Source organism: Felis catus, chromosome D4 (genome assembly GCF_018350175.1).
Source record: "Felis catus isolate Fca126 chromosome D4, F.catus_Fca126_mat1.0, whole genome shotgun sequence".
Classification (NCBI taxonomy): Eukaryota; Metazoa; Chordata; class Mammalia; order Carnivora; family Felidae; genus Felis; species Felis catus.
Window position 1 is genome coordinate 29,974,211 of NC_058380.1, and position 26,120 is coordinate 30,000,330.

Below are 26,120 nucleotides of genomic sequence, written 5' to 3' on the forward strand. Positions count from 1 at the left end.
ACTTTCATATATTTGGGACTGTTAAGAGGTGATGATACATTGAAAACTTTTTACCTCTTTGGCAAACTAAGATTTTTATCATTTATGTGGTTAATTTCTTTATATTTAATGCATTTTACATTAAAGCTTGCTTTGTCTGATATTAATATTCTTAGCTACTTTAACTCTTTTTCTCTACTATTTCTCTATTATAGCTGGTTTAATATAGGCAAAGTCCCAACCTTGCCTTTATTTTGTTAAGTGTGTATCTTATAAGTCACATGTAGATAGATGTAGTTTATATCTTATAAGTGACATGTAGCTGGATTTAGTTTTTATCCAATCTGAGTGTCACTTTTACCAAAAATTTTAATCTGTTTAAGACATTATTACTTTTACTGAAGTACAAGAATTTTTCCTATTTTGTGCTATTAATTGTGCTTTTGCTTTTTTCCCTCCTTTTCTGCCTTGTATTGGATTAATTGAACTTTATTACCCACATTTTTATTAAGAACTTATGTATTCCTTTACTATTCCATTACATATACTCTGACAACGTGAATACTCCGGTCAGTAAAATTGATCAATATCTCTTCTCTTTATCTCAACATCTTAAAGTCTTCCACTGTTATCATATTTTTAAGTTATATCTGTCCAGTGTTTTAATTTTCCTTTATTTTTTATATATCCAAATTACATCATCAGTTATAGTTTTATACAGTCAATGGTTATTTGTTCATTTTGTTAGGCTTAATCATTCTTACATTTCAGATTTTTTTTTTTTTTTTAGTTCAAAATCCTTAAAAAAGGCCTGTAGTGAGAGTCCATAGGTGTTTTGTTTTGTCTGAAAATATTCTTGTTTTGCTCATTATGGTTAGGCTGACTATAAAATTCTATGTTGATAGTTATTTTCTTTGCACTTTGAAGTTACTATCCCAGTGTCTTCTGGCTTTCTTGTTACTATTAACTGCTATCAGTTAACTGTTATCAAACTGTCATTCTATTTTAGACAGGTAATCTGTCTTTTCTAATGACTGCTTCCAAGATTCTTTGTTGCTTCTGTAATTTTACTACAATGTTCTAACTACTGATCTTTTTCTTTGTATTGCACTTAATTCATTATGATTCCCGACTGATTCTGAATTTTCAACTATCATTTCTTTCAATTTTTTTTCCTCTCAGCCTTTCTATTCATTACTTGTGAAAATTCAATTCTAGCCTGCATTTCTTTTAACTTTTCTTTTGTATTTTCCATTGATGTAACTTTCTACTCTGCATTTGGAGTCACTTCTTTAGATATTTCAGTTCATGAATTCTCTATTAGGGTGTGTTTAATCTGCTGTTTAATTTACCATAGAGTTTGAAATATCAACAATAAAATTTTCATTTCCAGAAGCTCTGGCTCTTTTAACAAATCTATTTGCTGTTTTCTGACAGTGTCTTTTTTTTCTTTCTCATGTTTTCAGTTCCACTTCCAAAAATATCAGTAAATATTTTAATCACACATACACAAAAACACTTGTATCTAATACTTCTGTTAACTGAACTTACTAACAGTCTATTTCTGTTGCATGTTTTCCTTCCTGGCTTTTGTTCATGGTGGCTTGTTTTGTACATGTTTTGCAGTTTGGGGATTGTAAATTGTTTGGGATTTATCTCTGAGAACTTGGAGGGACATTTATTTATTTATTTATTTATTTATTTATTTATTTATTTAAGCTTATTCATTTATTTTAAGAGAGAGAGAGCAAGTAGGGGATAGGAAGATAAACAGGGAGAGAGAGTCCCAAGCAGGCTCCGTGCTGTCAGCACAGAGCTGGACACGGGGCTTGATCTCATGAATGGTGAAATCTTGACCTGAGTCGAGATCAAGAGTCAGATGCTCAACTGACTGAGCCACCCAGGCACCCTGAGAAATCTTTGTTTTAACAAATCTTTGTTTTCCTTTAGAGAGCATGAGCTTGCTTCTTTTACCAGCCTGGATGCAATTAACCTGGCACTACATTATTACCTTGGCTTGGAGTTTCCTAGATCATACAGGTTATATGAATTCAAATCCTAAATCCATTTGAGGGCACGGCAGTGGTGTCAAAATACCAAAGGAAACTCACACACATGCACACCCTGTTGGAAGAGCCGATGCCAAGACAGACAAGTCACTTTTCTTCATCTTCCCCCATTTCTGCTGTCCAGATTTTCTTCTACCCAGTATTTCACTGACAAAGTGGCCTTTCAGGGTGTCTGATTTCAAATGAGGGTCTCAGTTACAATTTGCGACCTTGTAAGAGGTTAAGATCATGTCTTCTGTCCCCATAGGACAGATAAAACTCAGATCTTTTCTGTAACTGAGATGGGCAAATGCCTCCAGGACAGCAGTGGCATAAGTGTCAGTTTAAAAAGCTGGTTTCCAGGGGTGCCTGGGTGGCTTGGTGGGTTGAGCGTCAGACTTTAGCTCAGGTCAGGATCTCACAGTTCATGAGTTTGAGCCCCACGTTGGGCTCTGTGCTGACAGCTCAGAGCCTGGAGCCTGTTTCAGATTCTGTGTCTCCCTCTCTCTGCCCCTTCCCCGCTCATGCTCTGTCTCTCAAAAATGAATAAACGTTAAAAATTAAAAAAAAAAAAGCTGGTTTTCAGTTTCCTCCTTATTTTTGGCCTCTGAGTATTCTACATTTTTTTTCTGCTCAGCCAGCAATGCATTTTGAGTATTTTTATAAAAGTATTTCAATCTGCAGGTCTTGGTGTTTTGTTACAGGATTTTTAGGCTTATTATATGACATGAGATATGAAATATTACAGGAAACAAACTCAAAAGTTTTAACTTTTCAAATCTAAAAATATCTCCTGTGAAATAATATTTATATACACCTATCATATTGGAATGAGAATGAGGAATCATGTTCTAGTCCTGACTTTGCTATTTGCAACCTTGGGGAAAATATGCTAATGTTTCTCAAACTATCTTATTATCTTTAAACATTTTCTTTTTTTAAGATTTTTTTTTTAAATAATCTCTACGCACAACATGGGGCTCAAACTCATGACCCCAAGATCTAGAGTAGCATGCTTTTCCAACTGAGCCAGCCAGGTGCCCTTCAAATTACCTTATTATCTTCAAATTAGAACATTGGATCAAGGGATCTCTGAGATTTCCTCAAGTTTTAATGTTAAATGAGTCTATGAAGTAAAAATGGCATTGGTGAAGACTCAAGATGTAACAATACTCATTATATTCCTAGTACTGCCATTTACTACGGATCTTTCACTACACTTGGTCAAGTCTTAAATTGTCCTTCTGTTGACCCAGGTCTTTAGTTGTTTGTTTGTTTGTTTTTTCAATTGCAGTTACCATCCCCCACCCCTGCCACACACATGCACAAAATTTACCTTCTTAATCATTTTTAACTTTACAGTTCAGTAATGTTAGGTATATTAATACTGTTGAATAATGTTGACTTTGAAACTTCAGGGTGTAGATCATTTATTGGTAAACAACATATCTATTTCTACCATGCCTAGATGAGTAAGAACAAGAAATTACTCATCTCTTCTCCCTTTCCTTCCCTTGATACAGTGGCTGGAACACTATATCAAGGGAGAAATGCTACAACTTAAAATCATCTAACTAAGAATTTCTTATTCAAAGTTTTCATATTGCTATGGCTTGAATGTTGGTGTCCCCTCAAAATTCATATGCTGAAATCCTAATGCCCAATGTGATGTCGCACACATATGTGGAGTATTCATGAATAGGATTAGTGCCCTTAAAAAAAGAGATACCACAGAGTTCTCTGGCCCCTTCCACCATATGAAGATATATCAAGAAGTTGCCAGCTATGAACCAGGAAAAGGGGCCTCACCAGAACACAACCATGCTCACTCATGCCTTCATCTTGGATTTCCCAGCCTCCAGAACTGTGAGAAATAAATTCCTGTTGTTTATCAGTTATCCAGACTGTGGTATTGTTACAGCAGCACAAATGGACTGAAACACCTATTTCTTTCTTGAGCCCTTCTGATTAATTAACTCACAATTTTGGAGGTTTATGGACCACATATAGATATATGTTCGAATTTTGCAGTGTAAGCATAAAGAAAGACTTTTTGGTAAAATATTAGAAGGTTTAATCATCTTTCTCAAGGGCCTCTTTGATATCAAAGTAATATTCTTTTGAAATGTCTTTGTTATCGTCATCTGTGCTTCTTCTCTTTTTGTTGTTTTTGTTTTTGTTTTTTAATATTTATTTATTTCTGAGACAGAGAGAGACTGAGCATGAGTGGGGGAGGGGCAGAGAGAAAGGGAGACACAGAAGCAGAAGCAGGCTCCAGGCTCTGAGCTGTCAGCACAGAGCCCAACGCAGGGCTCAAACCCACAGACCGCGAGATCATGACCTGAGCTGAAGTTGGACGCTCAACCGACTGAGCCACCCAGGCGCCCCCTCTTTTTGTTTTAATAGGCTTAATTTTGCTAGATCCTTTTTTATTTTTTATATTGGCTTCAGGAATTCCCAAGTATTTCCCAAGACTTTGAATTTCACTTTGCAGTGATTAGTATTACAGTATTAGATGTTTATAACACCAGCACCTAGACAAGGACATCATTGCAATGGCCTCAGACAACAGCTATTGTTACCTGGGAGAAGGGATGTTTAAGGATATCTAATTTTGTGAAGCATCTAATTCACTAAAACATATTTAAAAAAAAATTTTTTTTTGATGTTTATTTATTTTTGAGAGAGACAGAGACAGAATGCGAGTGGGTTGGGGCAGAGAGAGAGGGAGGCACAGAATCTGAAGCAGGCTGCAGGCTCCAAGCTGTCAGCACAGAGCCTGACGCGGGGCTCGAACTCATGAGATCATGACCTGAGCTGAAGTCGGACGCTCAACCGACTGAGCCACCCAGGCGCCCCATTAAAACATATTTTTATGTCATGATTTTTTCTGCTTTCACTATGCATTACAAACATGGTGGTGAGGTTAAAAAATAAATACTCAGAAACTGAAGACCCCTCTTCCTTTGTTAGTCACAAGAGTATTCCTTCAACCAGATGATCTCTTTCATTAAAATAAAAATTTAGGGGTGCCTGAGTGGCTCAGTGGGTTGAGCATCTGACTTTGGCTCAGGTCATGATCTCACCGTTCATGAGTTTGAGCTTCGTATTAAGCTCTGAGCTGACTCAGAGCCTGGAGCCTGCTTTGGATTCTGTATCTCTCTCTCTGCCCCTACCCCACTCACACTCTCTCTGTCTCTATCAAAAATAAATAAATATTAAATATTTTTAAAAAATAATAAATAAAATAAAAATTCTGGGGCACCTGGATGGCTCAGTCAGTTAAGCGTCTGACTCTTGATCTCAGCTTAGGTCTTGACCTCAGAGTTGTGAGTTTAGGCCCTGCACTGGGCTCCATGCTGAGTGTGGAGCCTACTTAAAAAAATAAATAAATAAAAAATAAAAAATTTACTTCTGGTTTTGTCTTACCACTTGATTTTTAAAGATCAAGATCTTAAATTAGTAGACTTCTGGAAGAGTAAGTATTACACAACTAGTTATTTCAGTTGGGGAATACATCAAACTTCTCTGGTAGTTGTAAAAAGAAAAAGTAAGCTTGGTTGAAATTTCCAATCGCCATTGATTTTAGAAAGAATTTTGAAAAGAGTTTAAGTATAACAGATGTATTTCATCAGTTCCAAGAAGCAAATTTTTTTCCTATGTTTAAAAATTTCTAGGGAGCACCTGGGTGGCTCAGTTGGTTGAGCGTCCGACTTCAGTTTAGGTCATGATCTCACAGCCTGTGGGTTCGAACCCTGCATTGGGCTCTGTGCTGACAGCTCAGAGCCTGGAACCTGCTTTGGATTCTGTGTCTCCCTCTGTCTCTGCCCCTCCCCTGCTCACACTCTGTCTCTCTCTCCCTCAAAAATAAACATTAGAAAAAAAAAAAAAGATTTCCAGTATCAGGATGCATGTTAAAAATTAAGAGTTACAATTTATATAAAGAGCAGTTTTTCTTTTTTTTTTGGCTGTACCTAAATAATATGCCTTACAGTCCATGGTGTTTGAAATTAGAATGTAGTCTAAAATTCTAATCTAATAGATTAGAATAGATCTAATAGCTATACTACCAAAATATTAAAATTAGCCAAAATACTAAAATGAAGCAATGTTTATGCAGAATCATGCAACGTTCAAGAGGATGCATTCCATCAATAACATTAATATCAATCCACACATTCCTTCCTATGACTAAGTACTTGCTATCATAGGTGAGGACACTGAAGCAATGAGGTTAAATGACATAACCTCTCCAGATGTGTGAGGGCCAACATCTCACACACAGTGGATGAATTAGATGTTTTTCTTAGATATAAGGTTTCTGCCTGTTGGTAAACAGAAACAAGTGCTATTCTAGATGAAGGGTTTTATGAAAACATACTGCTAATTATTTGTATCTCTCAAAGAATAGTTATCTATTGCAAAGCAAACAGCCATATAGCTTTCCTCATTTAAACCCTTTGGTAGGCAGAATAATGAGCCCCCCAAAATGTTCACATCCTAATCTTGGAACCCATGAATACATTACTTTACCTGGCAAAGGAATTTGCTGATGTAATTGAGGGTACAGTCCTTCAAATGGGAAGATTATCCTGGATTATTCCAGTAGCCCCAATCTTGTAAGAGCTCTTAGGATCTAAGTATTTTACCCAAGATGTGACTATGGAAGGATCAGAGAGATGCAACAGCTCTGGCTTTGAAGATAGAAGGCAGGTGGCAGGAATGTGTAGAAAGGCAAAGAAAGGGATTCTGCTGGAGAGCCTCCAGGAAAGATGCAATCCAGCTGATTCCTCGATTTTAGCCTCAAGACACCCCAGTTAGACTTCTGACTTACAGAAGTGTACCATAATAAATTTGTCTTGTCCCTAATCCTTCTGGGCTGTTTTAAGCCACTAAAATTTGTGGTATAAATAAGCCGTATCCCTTAACTTGTGAGCAGCGTGCTGCTCTGATGATGCTTTTACAAACACAGCCCGAAAGTCGGCCTAGTGTTTTTCCATAATGTGTCACACAAACCACTATAACTAGACGGTACACGTAAAAACACTTTACCTTTTCATAGTATTTTTTAACCTTTGTCTTCTACTTCTGGCATGTGTTGCTGGTTTTGCACTCAGGTTACTTAGGACTGTATTTTATTTACTGTGTGACCCAAGAAAACGCGCTGAATGTACTCAGCCTCCCGCGGGTGCCGTGAAGCGTCAGCATCCGGGTGGATGATCCACCCGGCTGAGACAGCACTCCAGGAGGGAATCACTCGCCACCTCAGGTTCCAAGGCGTGTGCATACACGGGGAAGCACCAAACATAAACCAGCGGGCCACGATCGCGGAGCGATCTCCCGCTATAGGTCTGCCCTTAAAAGACCACGGTAGGTGTTAGCCCACATCTGTCTTCCGGCTTCCTTGTATCCCGCAAGCTCCGCGCGGGGAAGGAAAGCCACATTAAACTTCGCGATAATTGCAACTGTCGCGAACCTTTCACCGGCTTCCCGGAGCAAAGATGGCAGGCAGATTGCTCCGCCCTTGTGAACCAAGATTTTGTTATCGCGAGATCCCAATGACAGTTCAGGAGCCTGATCTCGCGGGATTTTCCGATTTAGGGTTGGAAATTGCTGGGGAAAGTAGAGACAGGGAGGGCCAACTGTGAGAGGGAGGGTGAGGGGTCCACTTGCTGGCTTGCTGTTCCCCCCTCCCCCACTGGCCGAATTCGAGACGCCTAGGTGAGCGCCGCCTTGCCAGCCAACACAGCGCCCTCCGGCTCTCCCACTGCCTCGGACGCCGCCGTCCCTTCTCTCTAGGGCCCCACCTGTGCTCCCTTTTGTCCCGCGGCGTCGCACTTCAGGGGGCGATGTACGGAGGGCTGCAGGAAGTGGTCTTCCCGCCTGCCGCCTCCTCGGGGTCCTCGGCCTCCTGTTGGGTGTTCTACGCAACCAGGCCGCCCAGCCCCTCCCCTTGGCCAGATGGATGCCTCTGCCCCCAAGCCTCGCGCGGAAGCCGCCGGCAAAGGTACAACAAGCTCCGAGCTCACCTCTCCGCCCAGACACCTGTCTTTATTGCCCCGGGTTGGACCCATTCCTGCCAGTTCTCTTGGGGTTGGGGTTTTACCCGTGGCTCTTCTGAGTGGCTCCTGGAGTCTGGGACCAGTTCTTTGGGACTTGGTGTTGAGAACCTGGACTCTGGAGTCAGACTGGATCTAGTGCTGGCTCTGACAGTTGCTGAGAAACTTTGGGCAGTTTCCTCATCTGTAAAATTGAGATCATTGCTGAGTTCTTGTGATTACTAAATAAGATGGTGTATGCAAAGCACTTAACGTGACCCAGCTCTGGCCCATAGTAAGCACTCAATAAATATATGGTATGTTTATTCTTTATCCTTATATGCCCCAGTTCTTAGCGAATGGTAGAAATTTGTGACGTAGGTGACTAAAGGTTGAGATACTCAGTTCACTTTATTTCACAAAGAGCTTAATATATGATGTACTGAGTAAGAGCCTTACGGTCAACCTTTAATGGGCCATCAAGAGAGAGTTTAAAGAGGGTGTGGTTATCTGCTACAGGTCAAAAGGGATGCCTTCTTGCCCCCCAAATTAATAGCTTTCATTATTAAAAGTGATACAGTAAAAGCTATCAGATACTGAATGCTGTGCCCAGCAATATGCTGATTGTTTATCTACATGCTTTCCTTTGAGGAAGATATCGATCTTATTAAATAGATGAAGAATTCAGAGCAGAAGTTTAGAGGTCTATACAACAAGCCTCAACTCTGAATGCTGGGAATTGATGACGCTATAACTCAGGGATCACAAATATAAGCGCTCATAGAAGCCTGGCAGATGAACTAAGTAATGAAGCTGCTGAATGGAGCTTGTAGGGACTGGGATGCTCATCTCTCAGTTAAAAGGGGCAGGGACCATTCAGTTCCAGGGACTTGTTCGTCCATGTGTGAATGGTACCGGTGGTAGCTACAGGGTTAGATCGCTTGGTTCAAATCCAGGATCTGCCAGCTTTTAGCTGTGTAACCATTGGCAAGCTGGTTAGCCTTTATCTGTTTCACCATTTGTAAGATGAAACTAACAATATTACTTACATGAACTAATGAAAGGGTGGTGGTGAGGCTTAAATGAACTACTGCATCTGAAGCACATGCCTGGCACACATCAGTCTTCACATGTTAGCTATATGTATTTGTTAATTCTATAAGTATTTGAGATTCAAACATTGTTCTAGGTGCCCAGGATATAGCAGTGAACAAAGTTAAGTCCTTGCTCTAGGGAACGAAGTTGAGATAAACAACAAACATTTCATATTTTTCTCTGAAAATGGAATTAAGCAGGGTAAAGTGAGAGTGGTGGCGAGTGTTAGGTTCAGTGGTCAGAAAGAGCACCTCTTAGGAGATGTCATTTGAGCAGAGACCTGAATGAAGTGAATGAGTCAGTCATTTGGGTATTTTGGGAGAGTGCAGGTGGAAGGAACAGAAAGAATGCTCTGGGGCCCTGAGGTGGGAGCATGCTTGTCATGGTTGAGGAACAGCGAGGAGGCCAGTTTGGAATGAAGGACAGGAGGAAATGAAGTTAAAGATGACTCTCCAATCCAACAGGAAATCCTCCCAGTTTAAACTATTTGTTTTAGAGTTTGATACAGAGAGATTCCAGCTAACCAGGCACAAACTAACCAGGCACATTTGTTTATGTGTTTTCTGTCCCTGCTTTTGTGTTACAAGGGTAGGAGACAGTATAGTCTGCAAAACTAAAATAACAAACAGCTAAAATCTGACTCTACAGAAAAAGTTTGCCAACAGTTGTTTTAGAGAGGTGGTAGTATGATGAAGGAAAGTGATATATTTTGAGGTAGAACCAGCAGGACTTTCTGAGGTGGTGAATGTAGAGAGTAATATAAAAAGAGGAATAAGGACTGGCTGAATGTTTTCTACCATGACAAGTTGGCTAGGTGATGATGCCATTTAACGAGATTAGGAAAGACTAGTTCTGAGTAAGGTTTAATCATTATTTTTGACATTGGTTTTTTTTCATTTTATACCTATTGTGTGGTACAGTATTTGGCAGATAATTGATGTTAAAACATACATTGAATAGTACACACATTAATGACTTAAGCCTAAAAATTAGAAAGCATTTTCTGGATAGGCAAACAAATCATGTGAAACAGAAATGTGTTAAGAATTGCTATAGGGGTTAATAGAGGTTTGAAGGCTCAAACAGTACTGTTATGAAAATAGAGCCCACAGATCTATCTGTTAGCCCTCTACGGTGGATCCAGGTTTTAGTTTCACGTTAAACTATGTTTTTAGAATTGTGTGACAATTCTCAAATTGTGTGGATCCAGAGATCAGAGTAGGAGAACAGATTTTTCTTGGTGTACTTCTGATTGTTATGTAAAACAACCTTACTAAAGTTGGTAGGAATAATGACTTTACTTTTGAGGAAAAATCGATGAGGAATAGCTTAGTGAGCTATTCATGCTTAAGACAGTATAGATATACGAGTCATATTATAATCATGAATGTCATAAAAACCTAACAAGAAATCATTGGAAAGACCCTAAGAAACTACCAATAATTGTCTGATTTCAATAAGAAATATTTGAGAGGGGTACTTGGGTGGCTCAGTCAGTTAAGCATCCAACTCCTTGATCTCAGCTCAGGTCTTAATTCTGCAATTAAGATGGTAAATTCAAGCCTGGAATTAGGCTCCACACTGGGTGTGAGGCCTACTTAAAAAAAAAAAAAAATTCCTATTATTCATACAATTGTAGCCATAGAATTCCTCTGGACTTCTTGTTATTAGAAATTCCATTTAGAAAATTATTTTTACTTTATTTCCTCTATTCATGTCTTTTAATTATACTAGCTGTATGCTCTAAAGATATTCCCCTCCCTAGTCATAGTGCTGTATTTTCTGAATAGAAAATAAAACAGAAAGCTGTACAATTAAGGATGGCATAAATACACATATAGAAAGGGGCCAGAATTTTCAAACAGTAATAGAATCTTAGCAGAAAGAGATCTTAGAATTCATCTCTTTTTTAAGAACTGGAACCCTTCAAAACCTAGAAAGGAAGAAAGCTGTGACAAAGCTGGCACACATAACTTTGTAGTTGAACTGGAGATTGCCTTGGTTAGTTGTATACAATTTCAAGCAATGGTTTAGAAGCAGCAATATTGACAATAAGAAGAAACAGCTGTCTCCAGAGAAAGGCGATGGGATAACTAAAAAAGCAGACACAAGAATCACAAAAGTGTTGCTGTCTAGAGGATTGCTTACTCATTATCAAGTCCCGTTTACTATTAGTCTATCATATCATGAATAATATATATAATGTTCATGAATCATCATGAATATCTCAGTCAGTGGTTCTCAACCATGGCTGTGAATCAGAATCACCCTTTGAATTCAACAATATCTGCCAAAGTAATAAAACCAGATGCCCATGGCCCATATCCGCTAAACCACTGTGGTTTAGTGTTCAAGCATGTTTGAGGAGATTATGACAGACAGCCAGGGTGAGAACAACTGGAAATAAATTATATACCCTTTATTCTGATTATTATAGGAGAATATCTGATAATATATTTTAGGAAGATATCTATATGTGTTATAACTTATCTTGTTTCAATAATTTGGAAAGGGTATTTGTGTGAGTTATATATTTTTTTTCTCATAGCAGTGGTTAAATGGGGGGTTACTTTATAAGTTATATTTGGAAATTTTATTTTCTTCTGTATTATTACAGACATATGGCATCCAGGAGAAAGATGTCTTGCCCCTTCTCCAGATAATGAGACACTTTGTGAAGCAAGCATAAAATCTGTCACAGTGGATGAAAATGGGAAATCATTTGCAATCATCTTATATTCAGATTTTCAAGAAAGGAAAGTACCTCTTAAAAGAATTCATGAAGTTAAATCTGTTAAAGATTGCTCCAGGAATTTTATATTTGATGATGAAGATTTGGAAAAACCTTATTTCCCAGACCGAAAATTTCCATCATCTGCCGTTGCTTTTCCATTATCTGAAGACGGAGACTCTATTCCTTATACTATTAACAGGTATTTGAGAGACTACCAAAGGGAAGGAGCCCAGTTTCTCTATGCACACTTCATCCAAGGAAAAGGATGTATTCTTGGTGATGACATGGGACTTGGGAAAACAGTACAGGTATTTTTTAAAATTACTTTATAATTAAAATTCATTAAAGTCATTTTATTATGTCCATGAGTAGATACCATATACAATTCTTTATTTGTACTCCCAAATCTTATAATGGCTATTTTGTGTGTGCCTATGTTTCTCACACACTGAACAGGAAAATTCTCAAAGTTAGGATGGTGTTTAGTCATTATTTTATCGTCAGTACTTATTTAGTATCTATGAAATACATTATTGAAAATAATGATTTGGTATAACTTGACTTGATTTTACCTTTGGTAATAGTGGTACTAAGATATCAGCTTATATTTAAAATAATTGAACTTTCTTAGCAATACTGTATGGAAAGAAGGTATTCTGACATTTGTTAAGTTACTAGCATAATTAAGTTGATTTTCTGTAGGACTTTTATGTATATTGTTTAGAGTTTATCATATCAGAAGTTTCTTGATCTGGGATCCCTGGACCACTAGGAGTTCTATTGGTGGACTTCAGAGAGGCTTCCTATTTCCCCATAATATGTGCCAGAATTTGTAAACTTCTATACTTTTCTTTTTTTTAATTAAAAAAAATTTTTTTTGTTTTTTTTTAGTGTTTGTTCATTTTTGAGAGACAGAGAGACAGAGCAGGAGAAGGGGAGGGGCAGAGAGAGAGGGAGACACAGAATCTGAAGCAGCTCCAGGCTCTGAGCTGTCAGCACAGAGTCTGACCTGGGGCCTGAACTCACGAGCCATGAGATCATGACCTGAGCTGAAGTTGGATGCCCAACTGACTGAGCCACCCAGGCACCCCTCTTTTATTATTTTTTTTAAGTTCATTTATTTTTTTGAGAGAGGGTGTGAGCAGGGAAAGGGCAGAGAGAGGATCTCAAGCAGGCTCCGTGCTGCCAGCGTGGAGCCCCACACGGGGCTCAAACTCACAAGCCATGACATGACCTGAGCCGAAACCAAGAGTCAGACGCTCAACTGACTGAGCCCCCCAGGCGCCCCTACAGATGTACTTTTCTTCAGAGGGGATATATGCTAGTTATCTATTGCTGTGTAACAAGTTACTCCAAAATTTAGCAGTGTACAGCAGTACACATTGATCATTACTTTCTGTGGGTCAGGAATTCAGGTATAGGTTAGCTGGGTCCTCTGGCTCCACCTCTCAGAAGGGAGCAGTCACCTCAAGGTTGGATTAGGGAGGATTCCCTTCCTGGCCACATGGTTGTTGGCAGGATTCGGTTCACTGTGAGCTATTTATTGGTGAAGGCTTCCCTTGGTTCCTTACTACATGGGCCTCTTTATAGAGTTTCTTATAACATGGCAGCATGCTTCATCAGGGAGAGCTAGAGGGTAAGAGAGAGCACTTACCCTCTTTTGTGGTCTTTTGTAACCTAATCACACAAGAGATAGCCCTTTTGCCAAATTTGCTTTTTTATTTTTTATTTTATTTTTTTAATGTTTATTTATTTTTGAGAGAGACAGATAGAATGTGAGTGGGTTAGGGGCAGAGAGAGAGGGAGACACAGAATCCGAAGCAGGCCCCAGGCTCTGAGCTGTCAGCACAGAGCCCGACGTGGGGCTCGAACTCACAAGCTGTGAGATCATGACCTGAGTTGAAGTCGGTCGCTCAACCACTGAGCCACCCAGGCGCTCCTGCTTCTTTATTTTTTTATGTTTATTTATTTTTGAGAGAGTGCAAGAGCGGGTGCACATGTAAGTAGGGGAGAGGCAGGGGAGAGCATCCCAAGCAGCCCCAACTTGGGGCTAGAAGCTGCTTTTCACAAAGGTTTGTGATCCAAAAAGATTAGAGTTCTGAAGCTAGACTTTATACTATACAATCACTCTGGATTTTCAGGGTTGTTTGTCTCGTTTGTGATTAAATCCTTCCATGTTTCCTTCCTTATAATTGAATTTAAGCTATTTTATTCTTCATGACACTTCCATTGTTAGTGGAACTCAAAGGTAAGTGAACAACTAATTTTAACATTTAAAAATAGTCTAATACAATTATGTATAAAGCTCTGATGTAAAAAGTTAGAGTAAAATTAAGTCCTTCAATAACTGTAGTGTATTACCATTAGCCATACTGTTTGTCCCTTTCAGCCCAGGCAATGCATACAGTTCTAGGCTTGCACGTTGAAGGTGCTAAATAATTGTTTGTGGAATAAGCAAATTTACTTTCTCAGGAGAATAGGTGGCAAGAATAAAGAAAGGAGCCTTTAGGAAACTATCATCTGTGACCAGGGTATATAGATGAATACCAGAGGAAAATAGATGATAAAGTCCCTCTGTGACTATCTTTACATATACTTTATTGTTTTTGCCCATGGTGGAAAGTCCTTTCCAGCATTTCTTTGACTACCCATTGCCTGAGTATCTGCAAAATCAGAAACACGAGTGTGCTACAAAAAGTGACTGTTTTGGGGAGTATCTGGGAATCTCCTCCCACTAAAACTACTAAATACAATTCAAATTCTTTTGCATGTTTTAAGCTCAAATTTGTCTTTCATCTCTGAAGTCCATGTTATAAAGAAATTCCCCTTATTTTATGATATATATTTTAAAAGTGATTTTACTGTACAGTTTTCTGTTACCCGATACACCAAAATCATTGAAAGGCTTTGAATTGTGTTACAAATGTGCTATGAAAAGCTTGAGGGCTTATCTTCTGAAGATTAGGACATAGTTTCTATACTAGTTTTGATACTTCACTGGATTTTTTCATCCTTGGAGAATAACATCTCTGGTTATTATTCTTGTCACTCAGGTAATAATTTCTGCATAAATAGGGGTGCCTGGGTGGCTCAGTCGGTTAAGGTCATGATCTCACGGTTCATGGGTTTGAGCCCCATCTCAGCCTCTGTGCTGACAACTTAGAGCCTGGAGCCTGCTTCGGATTCTGTGTCTCCTTCTCTCTCTCTCTGCCCCTTCCCTGCTTTTGCTCTGTCTCTCAAAAGTAAATAAACATTGAAAAAAGTTAAGAAAAAATTTCTGCATAAATAGGTGATTTGGGAGATTCATTTAAGATGGAGTTTCTATAGATACAGTGAGTAAACCAGTTGAAGAAATGTTAACAGTAGTTCATAAGTTTAGTAGAATTTCAAAAATACAGTAGAATTAGGTGAAAATGGTCTATGAAATTTTCCTAGTAGCATTTACCATTTGGACTATAGTATAATCTTCATTTTTTCCCCCTTTTTCTGATATCATCCTTTAAGCTTTCCCCTTCTCACATTCTGACTTGGCTATAATATGAAATTGAGCTTTTATTTTTAAAAAAGCTTGGTTTACAGGGGCACTTGTGTGGCTCAGTTGGTTAAGCATCTGAGTCTTGCTTTCAGCTCAGGTCATGATCTCATGGTCGTGAGATCGAACCCTGCATTGGACGCTGTGATGAGCAAGGAGTCTGCCCCTCTTTCTGCCCCTCCCCTGTTCATGCACATGCATGTGCTCTCTCTCCCCCTCTCTTTCTCTCTGCCTCTCCCTCCCCCTCTCTTTCTCTCTGCCTCTCCCTCCCTCTCTCTCCCTCCCTCCCTCCTTCCTCCCCCCTCTCAAAAAAGCTTGGTTTACAAACCGTATAAAGTTTGCTTCCCTCATTTCAAAGTTTTAAAAAGTCAATTTGTTATTTTACATTCTTCAAGGGATGAGGATTTTAAAATGCCCATTTGATTTAGTGACATTGGAAAGTATTGGTATCTTGAACAAGAGCTATTTTTCTGGAATTTGGGAGGTGGGGGAATCACAAGCCAGATGAGATAGGGTGAAGGCATAGATATAGGAAGTGTGTTTACGTCTCTAAGAAATGTGGCTTTGAAAGGAACAAGAGTGATCTAGTAGTAGCTGAAGGAGGATAAGATTTTGAGGAAGTTTCTTTTTGTTTGTTTTGTATTATTTGGGAATAGGAGCAACTTGAGTATTTTTTAAGTGAATTGGAAGGATCTGATTTGAGAGGGAGCAGTTGAATATACCACACATAAACATACACATGCATATACTTCGTATATACATGTCCATGAAACACAGATACATAAATGTGCAAAAAAATGGTATCACTACGATCTTACAAACTGATTTTTCAAACTTATAGAAGAGTTAGAAGAATTGTACAAGGAATACCCACTACCTAGATTCTGTTAACGTGTCATTATACATGGCTTATCATTTATCTGTCCATCCATCAAGCCATGTTTTGTTGCATTTTAAAGCAGCAGACATTAGCATATCCTAGCCCCAAACACTTGAGCATACATGTCATTAGCTAGTCAGTATTTATTTACAATTCTTTTTTTTTCATTTTGAAGTAAAATTTATAATGAAATGCACAAATCTTAGTGTACCCACCCTTCCATGAGTTTTGGCCAGTATGTATTTCTGCATAAGCCAAATAAACCCTTTCAAGATACAGAATTTTATCATCACTCCAGAAAAGGTTATTCTGTTTCTTGCTGGTCTTCCCAACACTCCTAAGAGGCAATCACGGTTCTGCTTTTTTGTCATAGATTAGTTTTGCTTTTTCATATAAATAGGATCATACATGTGCACTCTTGTGTAAGGCTTCTTTTACTTAACATAGTATTTGAGACCCATCCATGTTATTGAGTGCATAAATAGTTTGTTCCTTTTTATTGCTGAGTGGTATTCCATTGTATAGATACTGCATTTTGTTTATCCATCCTCCCGCTGGCTGACGGACATCTGAGCTATTTCTGGTTTTTAGTTGTTATGAAGAAAACTGTTAAGAACTTTCTTGAACAATCTTTTGTGTATTCATTTCTCTTGAGTAAATAATTATGGATGGAATTACTTGGTCAAAAACTGATGTGTGCTTAGTTTTGTAAGAAATTGCCAAGCCTTTGCAAAGTGTTTATACCATTCTGCATTCCTGCCAACAATCTATGACATCATGGTTGCTCCATAGCCTCACAAAATTTGGTTCTGTCAGGCTTATTAGTTTTAGCATACTTGTTGGGGGTGTGTGTATATTTGTGTTTGGATGTTGTTTATGTACTTTTTAAAGGTATAATTGATACACAGTAAAGTGGATAAATTTACAGTATGTAGTTTGGCACGTTTTACAAATATATGCACCCAAGAAATGATCACAACAATACCACCGTCAAGATGATGAACATATCTATCACCCCAGAAGTTTCCTTGTATACATTGTGCCCATAATGTGTTCAACATCAGTAATTCATCATCTACTGTTTTCACTTTTGGTTTTTAACTTGACTAAGAAATTAAAATTGAGAATGGATGCAAAATCCTAGATTTTTATTAAAATTTCCCAATATTTTACAGAATTCTCAAATTCATGGAATTTGACAAGTTAAAATTCAGATTTGTATCATCTTGGATATATAAATAGATTGAATTATGAATTATAATTGGGAATAGAGTTTCCTTACTTAAAAAAAGGTTGTTTTTTTTTTTTTTAACATTTATTCATTTTTGAGAGACAGAGTGTGAGTGGGGGAGGAGCAGAGAGAGAGAGGGAGACATGGAATCTGAAGCAGGCTCCAGGCTCTGAGCTGTCAGCACAGAGCCTGACCTGGGGCCTGAATTCATGAGCTGTGAGATCATGATCTGAGCTAAAGTTGGACATTTAACTGACTGAGCCACCCAGGCGTCCCATAATATAGTTTTCTTATAATGAAACAATCTGCAGGTGACTTAAGAGCAAAACAATGGATTAGGTTTTATATTGCCTCATTTAAATGGTCACATGGTATCCAATAGGTATTGTGTCTGCCTTTTCAGTAGTCTTTGAGGACCAGTTTGCCTGTAATTCAAAAGAATATATATATCTGTATGTGTGCATGTGTGTCTGTCGTTCTGTCTTTAATTATGTCATTATGTCTTTAATTACAAACAGTAAAATGCATGGATATAAAGTATACAGTTATACATATTTAACTCATATATATAACCAGTACTGTAATAAGATACAGAACATTTCCCTCATCATAGAGTTTCTTCATGTCCCTTTCCAGTTAGTACCAAACTTTTCATGTTGTCCAATGCTTAAGCTCCATCATTTGTGAAATATCCTTTCTATCTCCTAAGTTCTGCATCAGCCATTTTGCTCACATCAATCTCTTGCTGAATTTAATACCTGTTTTCTGCTCATCAATTTTTTCTGCTCATCAGTTTTTTTCTTAGTCATGCTTCCTCAACTCATCTCCTTTTCCATGGTTCCCCACCCCCAAATCAACTGATTTCAAACTGCTGGCAGATAGAAATAAGCCTTTCATCTAAACTTTTCCAGCGCCTAGCCTAGTACCCAGCATGTAGTAGGTAATAAATATATTTTTATTGAAGGCATTAATGAATTTTAAGTTGAATTAGGTAATCATGTGTTATAGCTTATGTTTAATAATCCCTTGGGCTCTATGACAGGCATTTTCTGTTAAACATACATGTTAATTAGGCATTATTGCTCCCATTTTATTGATGAAAAAATTGAAGTTTATGGAGACATTATGAAAATTGCCCAAGGTCACATAGCTGGTATAAAGCTGGTTGGTCAGACTACAAAATCTTTGCCATAACTCCTGCATTATACTGCTTTATATAATATGTGTTAGAAATGCAAATTTCGTTAGCATATTTTAAAACTCAACACAAGTTTTGACCATTCTTGTATATCATTATTTTATAATCTTTTAGATAACATAATTTACCGAAAAATCTATTTATTGTGGTATACAAGATAGTATACAGGTCTCCTTATCACAGTGGAATGATGCTAACAAAAATAGCTCCTGCTTATGAATCATTGATATGTATTAGCTTGACATTTTACATGTTTTAACTTTTTTCAGGAACTAAAATAATGCTGATTATACCTCGAATGCACAAATGCATCTTATAAAAATGTAAAATAAAATTAAAAATTTTTTAATTGAGGTGAAATTCACATAACATAAACAACCATTTTAAAGTGTACAAGTCACTTAATGCCTTCACAATATTATGCAACTCCATCTCTCTCTGTTTCAAAATTTTTCGTCAGCACAGAACACCCCAGAAGTAATCATCTTCATTTCCCTGGTGACGACTAATTGGCCTTTTATCCGAATGGATTTGCCTTTCTTGAATATTTCATGTAAAAGGCATCATTCAATTGTGACCATTTGTGCCTGGTTTCTTTCACTTAGTGTAATGTTTTGAGGCTTATCCAAGTTGTAGGATGCATCAGTACTTCATTCCTTTTATGGCTGAGAAATATTCTATTGTATGTAAATACCACAATTTGCTCATCTATTCATCTTTTGGCAGACATTTGGATTATTTCTACCTTTGGGTTATTATGAAAAAGGCTACTATTATGTACAAGATTCTGTGTGGACATATGCTTTCATTTCTTTTGCATATATACCTAGTAGTGGAATTACTAGGTAATATGGTATTTCTATGTTTATTTTTTTTGAGGAACTTCTATACCATTTTCCACAGTGTTTGTACCACTCTACATTCCCAACAGCAATGTGTGACGTTTCCTATTTCTGCATATCCTTGTCAGTACTTATTATTTTGTTTTCTTCATTATAGCCACCCTAATGCATGTGAAGTGGTATCTCATTGTGGTTTTTATCTGTATTTGTATAATGACCAAGGGTGTTGAACAACTTTTCATGTGCTTTTTGGTCATTTGTATGTCTTCCTGGGGAAATGTGTATTCAAGTTGATATATAGACTGAATGTGTCCCTGCAAAATTCATGTGTTGAGACTCTAATCCCCCATGTGATAGTATTGGAGGTGGGGCCTTTGAGGAGTAATTAGGGATGATTAGTGGTATTGTAAGAAGAGATAGGAGAAAGTTTGCTTCCCCTTTCTGCTATCGTCTGTAAATACAATAAGAAGACTGCATGCTGTCTGCAAACCAGGAAGTGGGCCCTCACCAGACACCAGATCTGCCAGCACTTTGACTGCAGAACTGTGAGAAGTAAGAGTGTTTTTTAAACTACGCAGTCTATGGTAATTTGTTACAGTGCCCCAAAGTGACTAAGATACAAGTCCTTTGCCCATTTTTAAACTGAGTTGCTTGTCCATATACGTATGAGGTTTTTTCTGGTCTTTTTCTTCTATACAATTTCAGTTTGACTATCCTTATGCTCAATTTTGTGTTAATTACTTTCTTGCTATACATAGTCTATCTTTCCCCCTTTGTATTTTGATGTAAAATTTTAATCAGTTTGTCAAGTTCCAACAACATATCTTTTAGGGTGTTATTAGGATTGTGGAGTTCAATTATATTGAATTTATACAACAGTTTGAGGAGAATTAACATGGAATGATAGCTCCATTCATTTAGCTATTTAATTTTTCTCAGCAGGGCTTTATAGTTTTATATGTGGGTCTTACACATATTTTGTCATAGGTAATTGTATATTTTCGATGCTGTTTTTTGTGGAATTTAAAATTTTAATATCCTGATTTTCTGCCGGTAGTATAAAAGTCAAATTTATTTTTATATATTGAGCTCGTATCCTGCTACCTTGCTAAATTCATCACTTAATTAGTTCTAGTAGTTGTTTGGTAGATGCCTTAGGATTTTCTTTTTTTTTTCTTAATGTTTATTTTTGAGAGAGAGAGAGAGAGCAGAGGAGAGGCAGAGAGAGAGAGAGAGACACAGATTCTGAAGCAGGTGCCAGGCTCTGAGCTGTCAGCACAGAGCCTGAGCAGAGTTCGAACCCACGAGCTAGGACATCATGACCTGAGCCAAAGTTGGAGGCTTAACTGACTGAGCCACCCAGGCGCCATACCTTAGGATATTCTATGTAAATGGTATATGTCATTCACAAATAGACAGTTTTACTTCTTTAATTTTTACGTCTTTTATTTCTATTCTTGCCTTATTTCACTGCCTAGGTAGGATTCTAGGACAATTTGAATACAATCAGTGACATCCTTATCTCATTCCTGTCTTAGAAAACATTCAGTATTTTAACATTAACATTAGCTGTAGGATTTTCATGCCATCTTTTATAAGTTGCTTGATGCTTTCTTCTAGTCCTGATTGCTGAGATTTTTTTTTTTGTAGTTAATGTGTACTGAATTTTATTAAATACTTTTTCTGCGTCCGTTGAGATAATCGTTTTTTCTCCTTTTCTCTGTTAACATATTATATGAGTCAATATGATTTATATTGATTGTTTTTTTAATGTTAAACCAGTTTTGTATTTTTAAGATAAGCCCAATTTGATCATGAAGTATGGTTTTTATAGTTGCTGGATTTGATTGGCTAATATTTTCAGAATTTTTGCCTTTACTATGGATATCGGTCTATAATTTTCTCATAATATGTTTGTCTGGTTTTGGTATTGAAGTTATGCAGACCTCATAAAATAAACTGGTAAGTGTTTCTTCTCTTTTTTTAAAAAGAATTGAGTAAAGTTTGTGTTATTTTATACTTATTTGATGGAATTTACTAGTGACATCTTTCGGACTTGGAGTTTTCTTCAAGGAATTTACTAGTGACATCTTTTGGACTTGGAGTTTTCTTCAAGGGAAGGTTTTAGATAATGAATTCAATTACGTTAAGAGATATGAAGCTATTCAGATTTTCTACTTCTCGCTATATCATTTTTTGCAAATTTATTTTTCAAGGAATTTATCTATTTCATCTAAGTTGTCAAATTGACGAAGTTTTCCATGATACTCCTTCTTTACTTTTTTAGTGTTTGTAGGATCTGAATGATACCTCTGTGTTTTTTATGTGAATATTTTATATTCTATCTCTTTTATTCTTTTTTCCAGCAATAAATATATGTGTGTGTGTGTGTGTATATATATGTATATATATATGTTTATTTAATTAATTTAACATATATATATTTATTTAATTAGTTTTTTAATTTACCTCCAAGTTAGTTAGCATATAGTGCAACAGTGATTTCAGGAGTAGATTCCTTAATGTCCCTTACCCATTTAGCCCATTCCTCCTCCCACAGCCCCTCCAGCAACTCTCTGTTTGTTCTCCATATTTAAGAGTCTCTTATGTTTTGTCCCCCTCCGTTTTATAGTATTTTTGCTTCCCTTCCCTATGTTCATCTGTTTTGTATCTTAAATGTCTCATGTGAATGACGTCATATGATGTTTGTCTTTCTCTAATTTCACTTAGCATAATACCCATAATAGTTCCATCCACAGAGTTGCAAATGGCAAGATTTCATTCTTTTTGATTGCCGAGTAATACTCCATTGTATATATATACCACCTCTTCTTTATCCATTCATCTGCTGATGGATGTTTGGGCTCTTTCCATACTGTGACTGTTGTCAATTGTGCTGCTACAAACATTGGGGTGCATGTGCCCCTTTGAAACAGCACACCTGTATCTCTTGGATAAATACTTAGTAGTGCCATTGCTGGGTCATAGGGTAGTTCTAGTTTTAATTTTTGAGGAACCTCTACACTGTTTTCCAGAGTGGCTGCACCAGTTTGCATTCCCACAAGCAGTGCAAAAGAGATCCTCTTTCTCCACATCCTCACCAACATCTGTTGTTGCCTGAGTTGTTAATGTTAGCCATTCTGACGGGTGTGAGGTGATATCTCATTGTGGTTTTGACTTGTATTTCCCTGATGATGAGTGATGTTGAGCATTTTTTCATGTGTCTGTTGGCTATCTGGGTGTCTTCTTTGGAGAAGTGTCTATTCATATCTCCTGCCCATTTCTTCACCAGATTATTTGTTTTTTGGGTATTGAGTTTGGTAAGTTCTTTATAGATTTTGGATACTAACCCTTTATCTGATATATCATTTGCAAATATCATCTCCCATTCCTTCGGTTGTCTTTTAGTTTTGCTGATTGTTTCCTTTCCTGTGCAGAGCTTTTAATTTTGATGAGGTACCAATAGTTCATTTTTGCTTTTGTTTCTCTTGCCTCTGGAGACATGTTGAGTAAGAAGTTGCTGCAGCCGAAGTCAAAGAGGTTTTGCCTGCTTTCTCCTCCAGGAATTTGATGGCTTCCTGTCTTACATTGAGGTCTTTCATCCATTTTGAGTTTATTTTTGTGTATGGTGTAACAAAGTGGTCCAGGTTCATTTTTGTACATATCACTGTCCAGTTTTCCCAGCACAATTTGCTGAAGAGTCTGTATTTATTCCATTAGATATTCTTTCCTGCTTTGTCAAAGATTAGTTGGCCATACGTTTGTGAGTCCCATTTCTGGGTTCTGTATTCTGTTCCATTGATCTGAGTGTCTGTTCTTGTGCCAGTACCATACTGTCTTGATGATTACAGCTTTGTAATATGTCTTGAAGTCTGGGATTGTGATGCCTCCAGCTTTGGTTTTCTTCTTCAAGATTGCTCTGGCTATTCGGGGTCTTTTCTGTTTCCATACAAATTTTAGGATTGTTTGTTCTAGCTCTGTGAAGATGCTGCTGTTATTTTGATAGGGATTGCGTTGAGTATGTAGATTGCTTTGGGTAGTATTGACATTTTAACAATGTTTGTTGTTCCAATCCCGGAACATGGAATATTTTTCCTTTTTTGTGTGTGTCTTCTTCAGTTTCTTTCATAAGCTTTCTATAGTTTTCAGTGTATAGATTTTTCACCTCTTTGGTTAGATTTATTCCTAGGTATTTTGTGGGGTTTGGTGCAGTTGTAAATGAGATAGATTCCTTGATTTCTCTTTCTTTTCCTTCATTATTGGTGTATAGGAATGCAACTGATTTCTGTGCATTGATTTTTATATGCTGCAACTTTGCTGAGTTCATGGATCAGTTCTAGCAGTTTTTTTGTGGAATCTTTTGGGTTTTCCATATAGAGTATTGTATCATCTGTGAAGAGTGAAAGTTTGACTTCCTCCTGGCCGATTTGGATGCCTTTTATTCCTTTGTGTTGTCTGATTGCTGAGGCTAAGTCTTCCAATACTGTGTTAAATAGCATTGGCAAGAGTGGACATCCCTGTTGTGTTCCTGACCTTGGGGGAAAAGCTCTCAGTTTTTCCCAATTAAGGATGATATTAGCAGTGGGTCTTTCGTATGATCTTGAGGTATAATCCTTCTATCTCTACTTTCCTGAGGGTTTTTATCAAGAAAGGATGCTGTATTTTGTCAAATGCTTTCTTTGCATCTATTGAGAGGATCGTTGGCTCTTACCCTTTCTTTTATGGATGTGATGTATCACATTGATTGTTTTGCATATATTGAACCAGACCTGCATCCCAGGTATAAATCCCACTTGGTCATGGTGAATAATTCTTTTAAGGTATTGTTGGATCTGGTTGGCTAGTATCTTGTTGACGATTTTAGCATCCATGTTCATCAGGGAAATTGGTCTGTAGTTCTCCTTTCTAGTGGGGTCTTTGTCTGGTTTTGGAATCAAGGTAATGCTGGGTTCATAGAATGAGGTTGAAAGCTTCCCTTCCATTTGTGTTTTTTGGAACAGCTTTGAAAGAATAGATGTTAACTCTTTTTTAAATGTTTGGTAGAATTCCCTGGAAAGCCATCTGGCCCTGGACTCTTGTTTTTTGGGAGATTTTTTATTACTAATTTGATTTCCTTACTGGTTATGGGACTGTTCAAATTTTCTATTCATGTTTCAGTTTTGGTAGTTTATGTGTTTCTAGGAATTTTCAATTTCTTCCAGATTTCCCATTTTATTGGCGTATAATTGCTCGTAATATTCTTTTTTTTTTTTTTAACGTTTATTTATTTTTGAGACAGAGCATGAACGGGGGAGGGTCAGAGAGAGAGGGAGACACAGAATCGGAAACAGGCTCCAGGCTCTGAGCTGTCAGCACAGAGCCTGACGCGGGGCTTGAACTCACGAACCGCAAGATCATGACCTGAGCTGAAGTCGGGTGCTTAACTGACTGAGCCACCCAGGCGCCCCATCTCGTAATATTCTTTAATTATTGTTTTTATATCTGCTGTGTTGGTTTTGATCTTTCCTCTTTCATTCTTGATTTTATTTATGTGGGTCCTTTCCTTTTTCTTTATGATCAAATTGGCTAGGGTTTTTATCAATTTTGTTAATTCTTTCACAGAACCAGCTTCTGGTTTCATTGATCTGTTCTACTGTTTTCTTTTCTTTTCTTTTTTTTTTGTTTTTTTGTTTTTTTTGTTTTTTTGTTTCAATAGCATTGATTTCTGCTCTAATCTTTATTGCTTACTGCCTTCTCCTGGTTTTGAGTTTTATTTGCTGTTCTTTTTCCAGCTCTTTAAGATGTAAGGTGTAAGGTTAGGTTGTGTATCTGAGACCTTTCTTCCTTCTTTAGGAAGACCTGGATAGCTATATACTTCCCTCTTATGACCACCCATTGCTGCGTCCCAGAGGTTTTGGTCTGTGATGTTAGCATTTTCATTGGCTTCCATGAACTTTGTAATTTCCTCTTTAACTTCTTGGGTTAGCCCATTCATTCTTCAGTAGGATATTCTTTAGGCCCCAAGTATTTATTGTCTTTCCACATTTTTTCTTGTGGTGGATTTCAAGTTTCATAGCATTGTGGTCTAAAAATATGCATGGTATGATCTCCATCTTTTTGTATTTGTTGATGGCTGATTTGTGTCCCAGTATGTGATCTATTCTGGAGAATGTTCCATGTGCACTCAAGAAGAATGTGCACTGCTTTAGGATGAGAATGTTCTGTATATATCTGTTAAGTCCATTTGGTACAGTATGTCATTCAAAGCCATTGTTTCCTTGTTGATTTTCTGCTTAGATGATCTGCCCGTTGCTATAAGTGGGATGTTGAGGTCTCCTACTATTACGGTATTATTATCGATGAGTTTCTTTATGTTTGTCATTAATTGATTTATACATTTGGGTGCGCCACATTTGGAGCATAAATGTTTATAATTGTTAGATCTTCTTGGTGGATAGGCCCCTTAAAATGATATAATGTCCTTCTTCATCCCTTGTTAGAGTCTTTATTTTAAAATATAGATTGTCTGATATATGTATGGCTAATCCACCTTCTTTTGGCGAT

General features: G+C 37.5%; 1 protein-coding gene across 6 annotated transcripts in view; it reads left to right on the forward strand.

The window, feature by feature from the left end:
- The first annotated feature begins 7,901 nt into the window (after positions 1-7,901).
- Positions 7,902-26,120, forward strand: part of ERCC6L2 (ERCC excision repair 6 like 2) — a 135,938-nt gene continuing 117,719 nt past the window's right edge. For all 6 annotated transcript variants that reach the window (XM_045043706.1, XM_011288295.4, XM_019815875.3 and 3 more), the window contains exons 1-2: positions 7,902-8,034; positions 11,778-12,202. In XM_045043706.1, the coding sequence (XP_044899641.1) occupies positions 7,989-8,034; positions 11,778-12,202 (471 nt within the window). In that variant the 5' untranslated portion in view covers positions 7,902-7,988. The remainder of the gene's footprint in view (positions 8,035-11,777; positions 12,203-26,120) is intronic.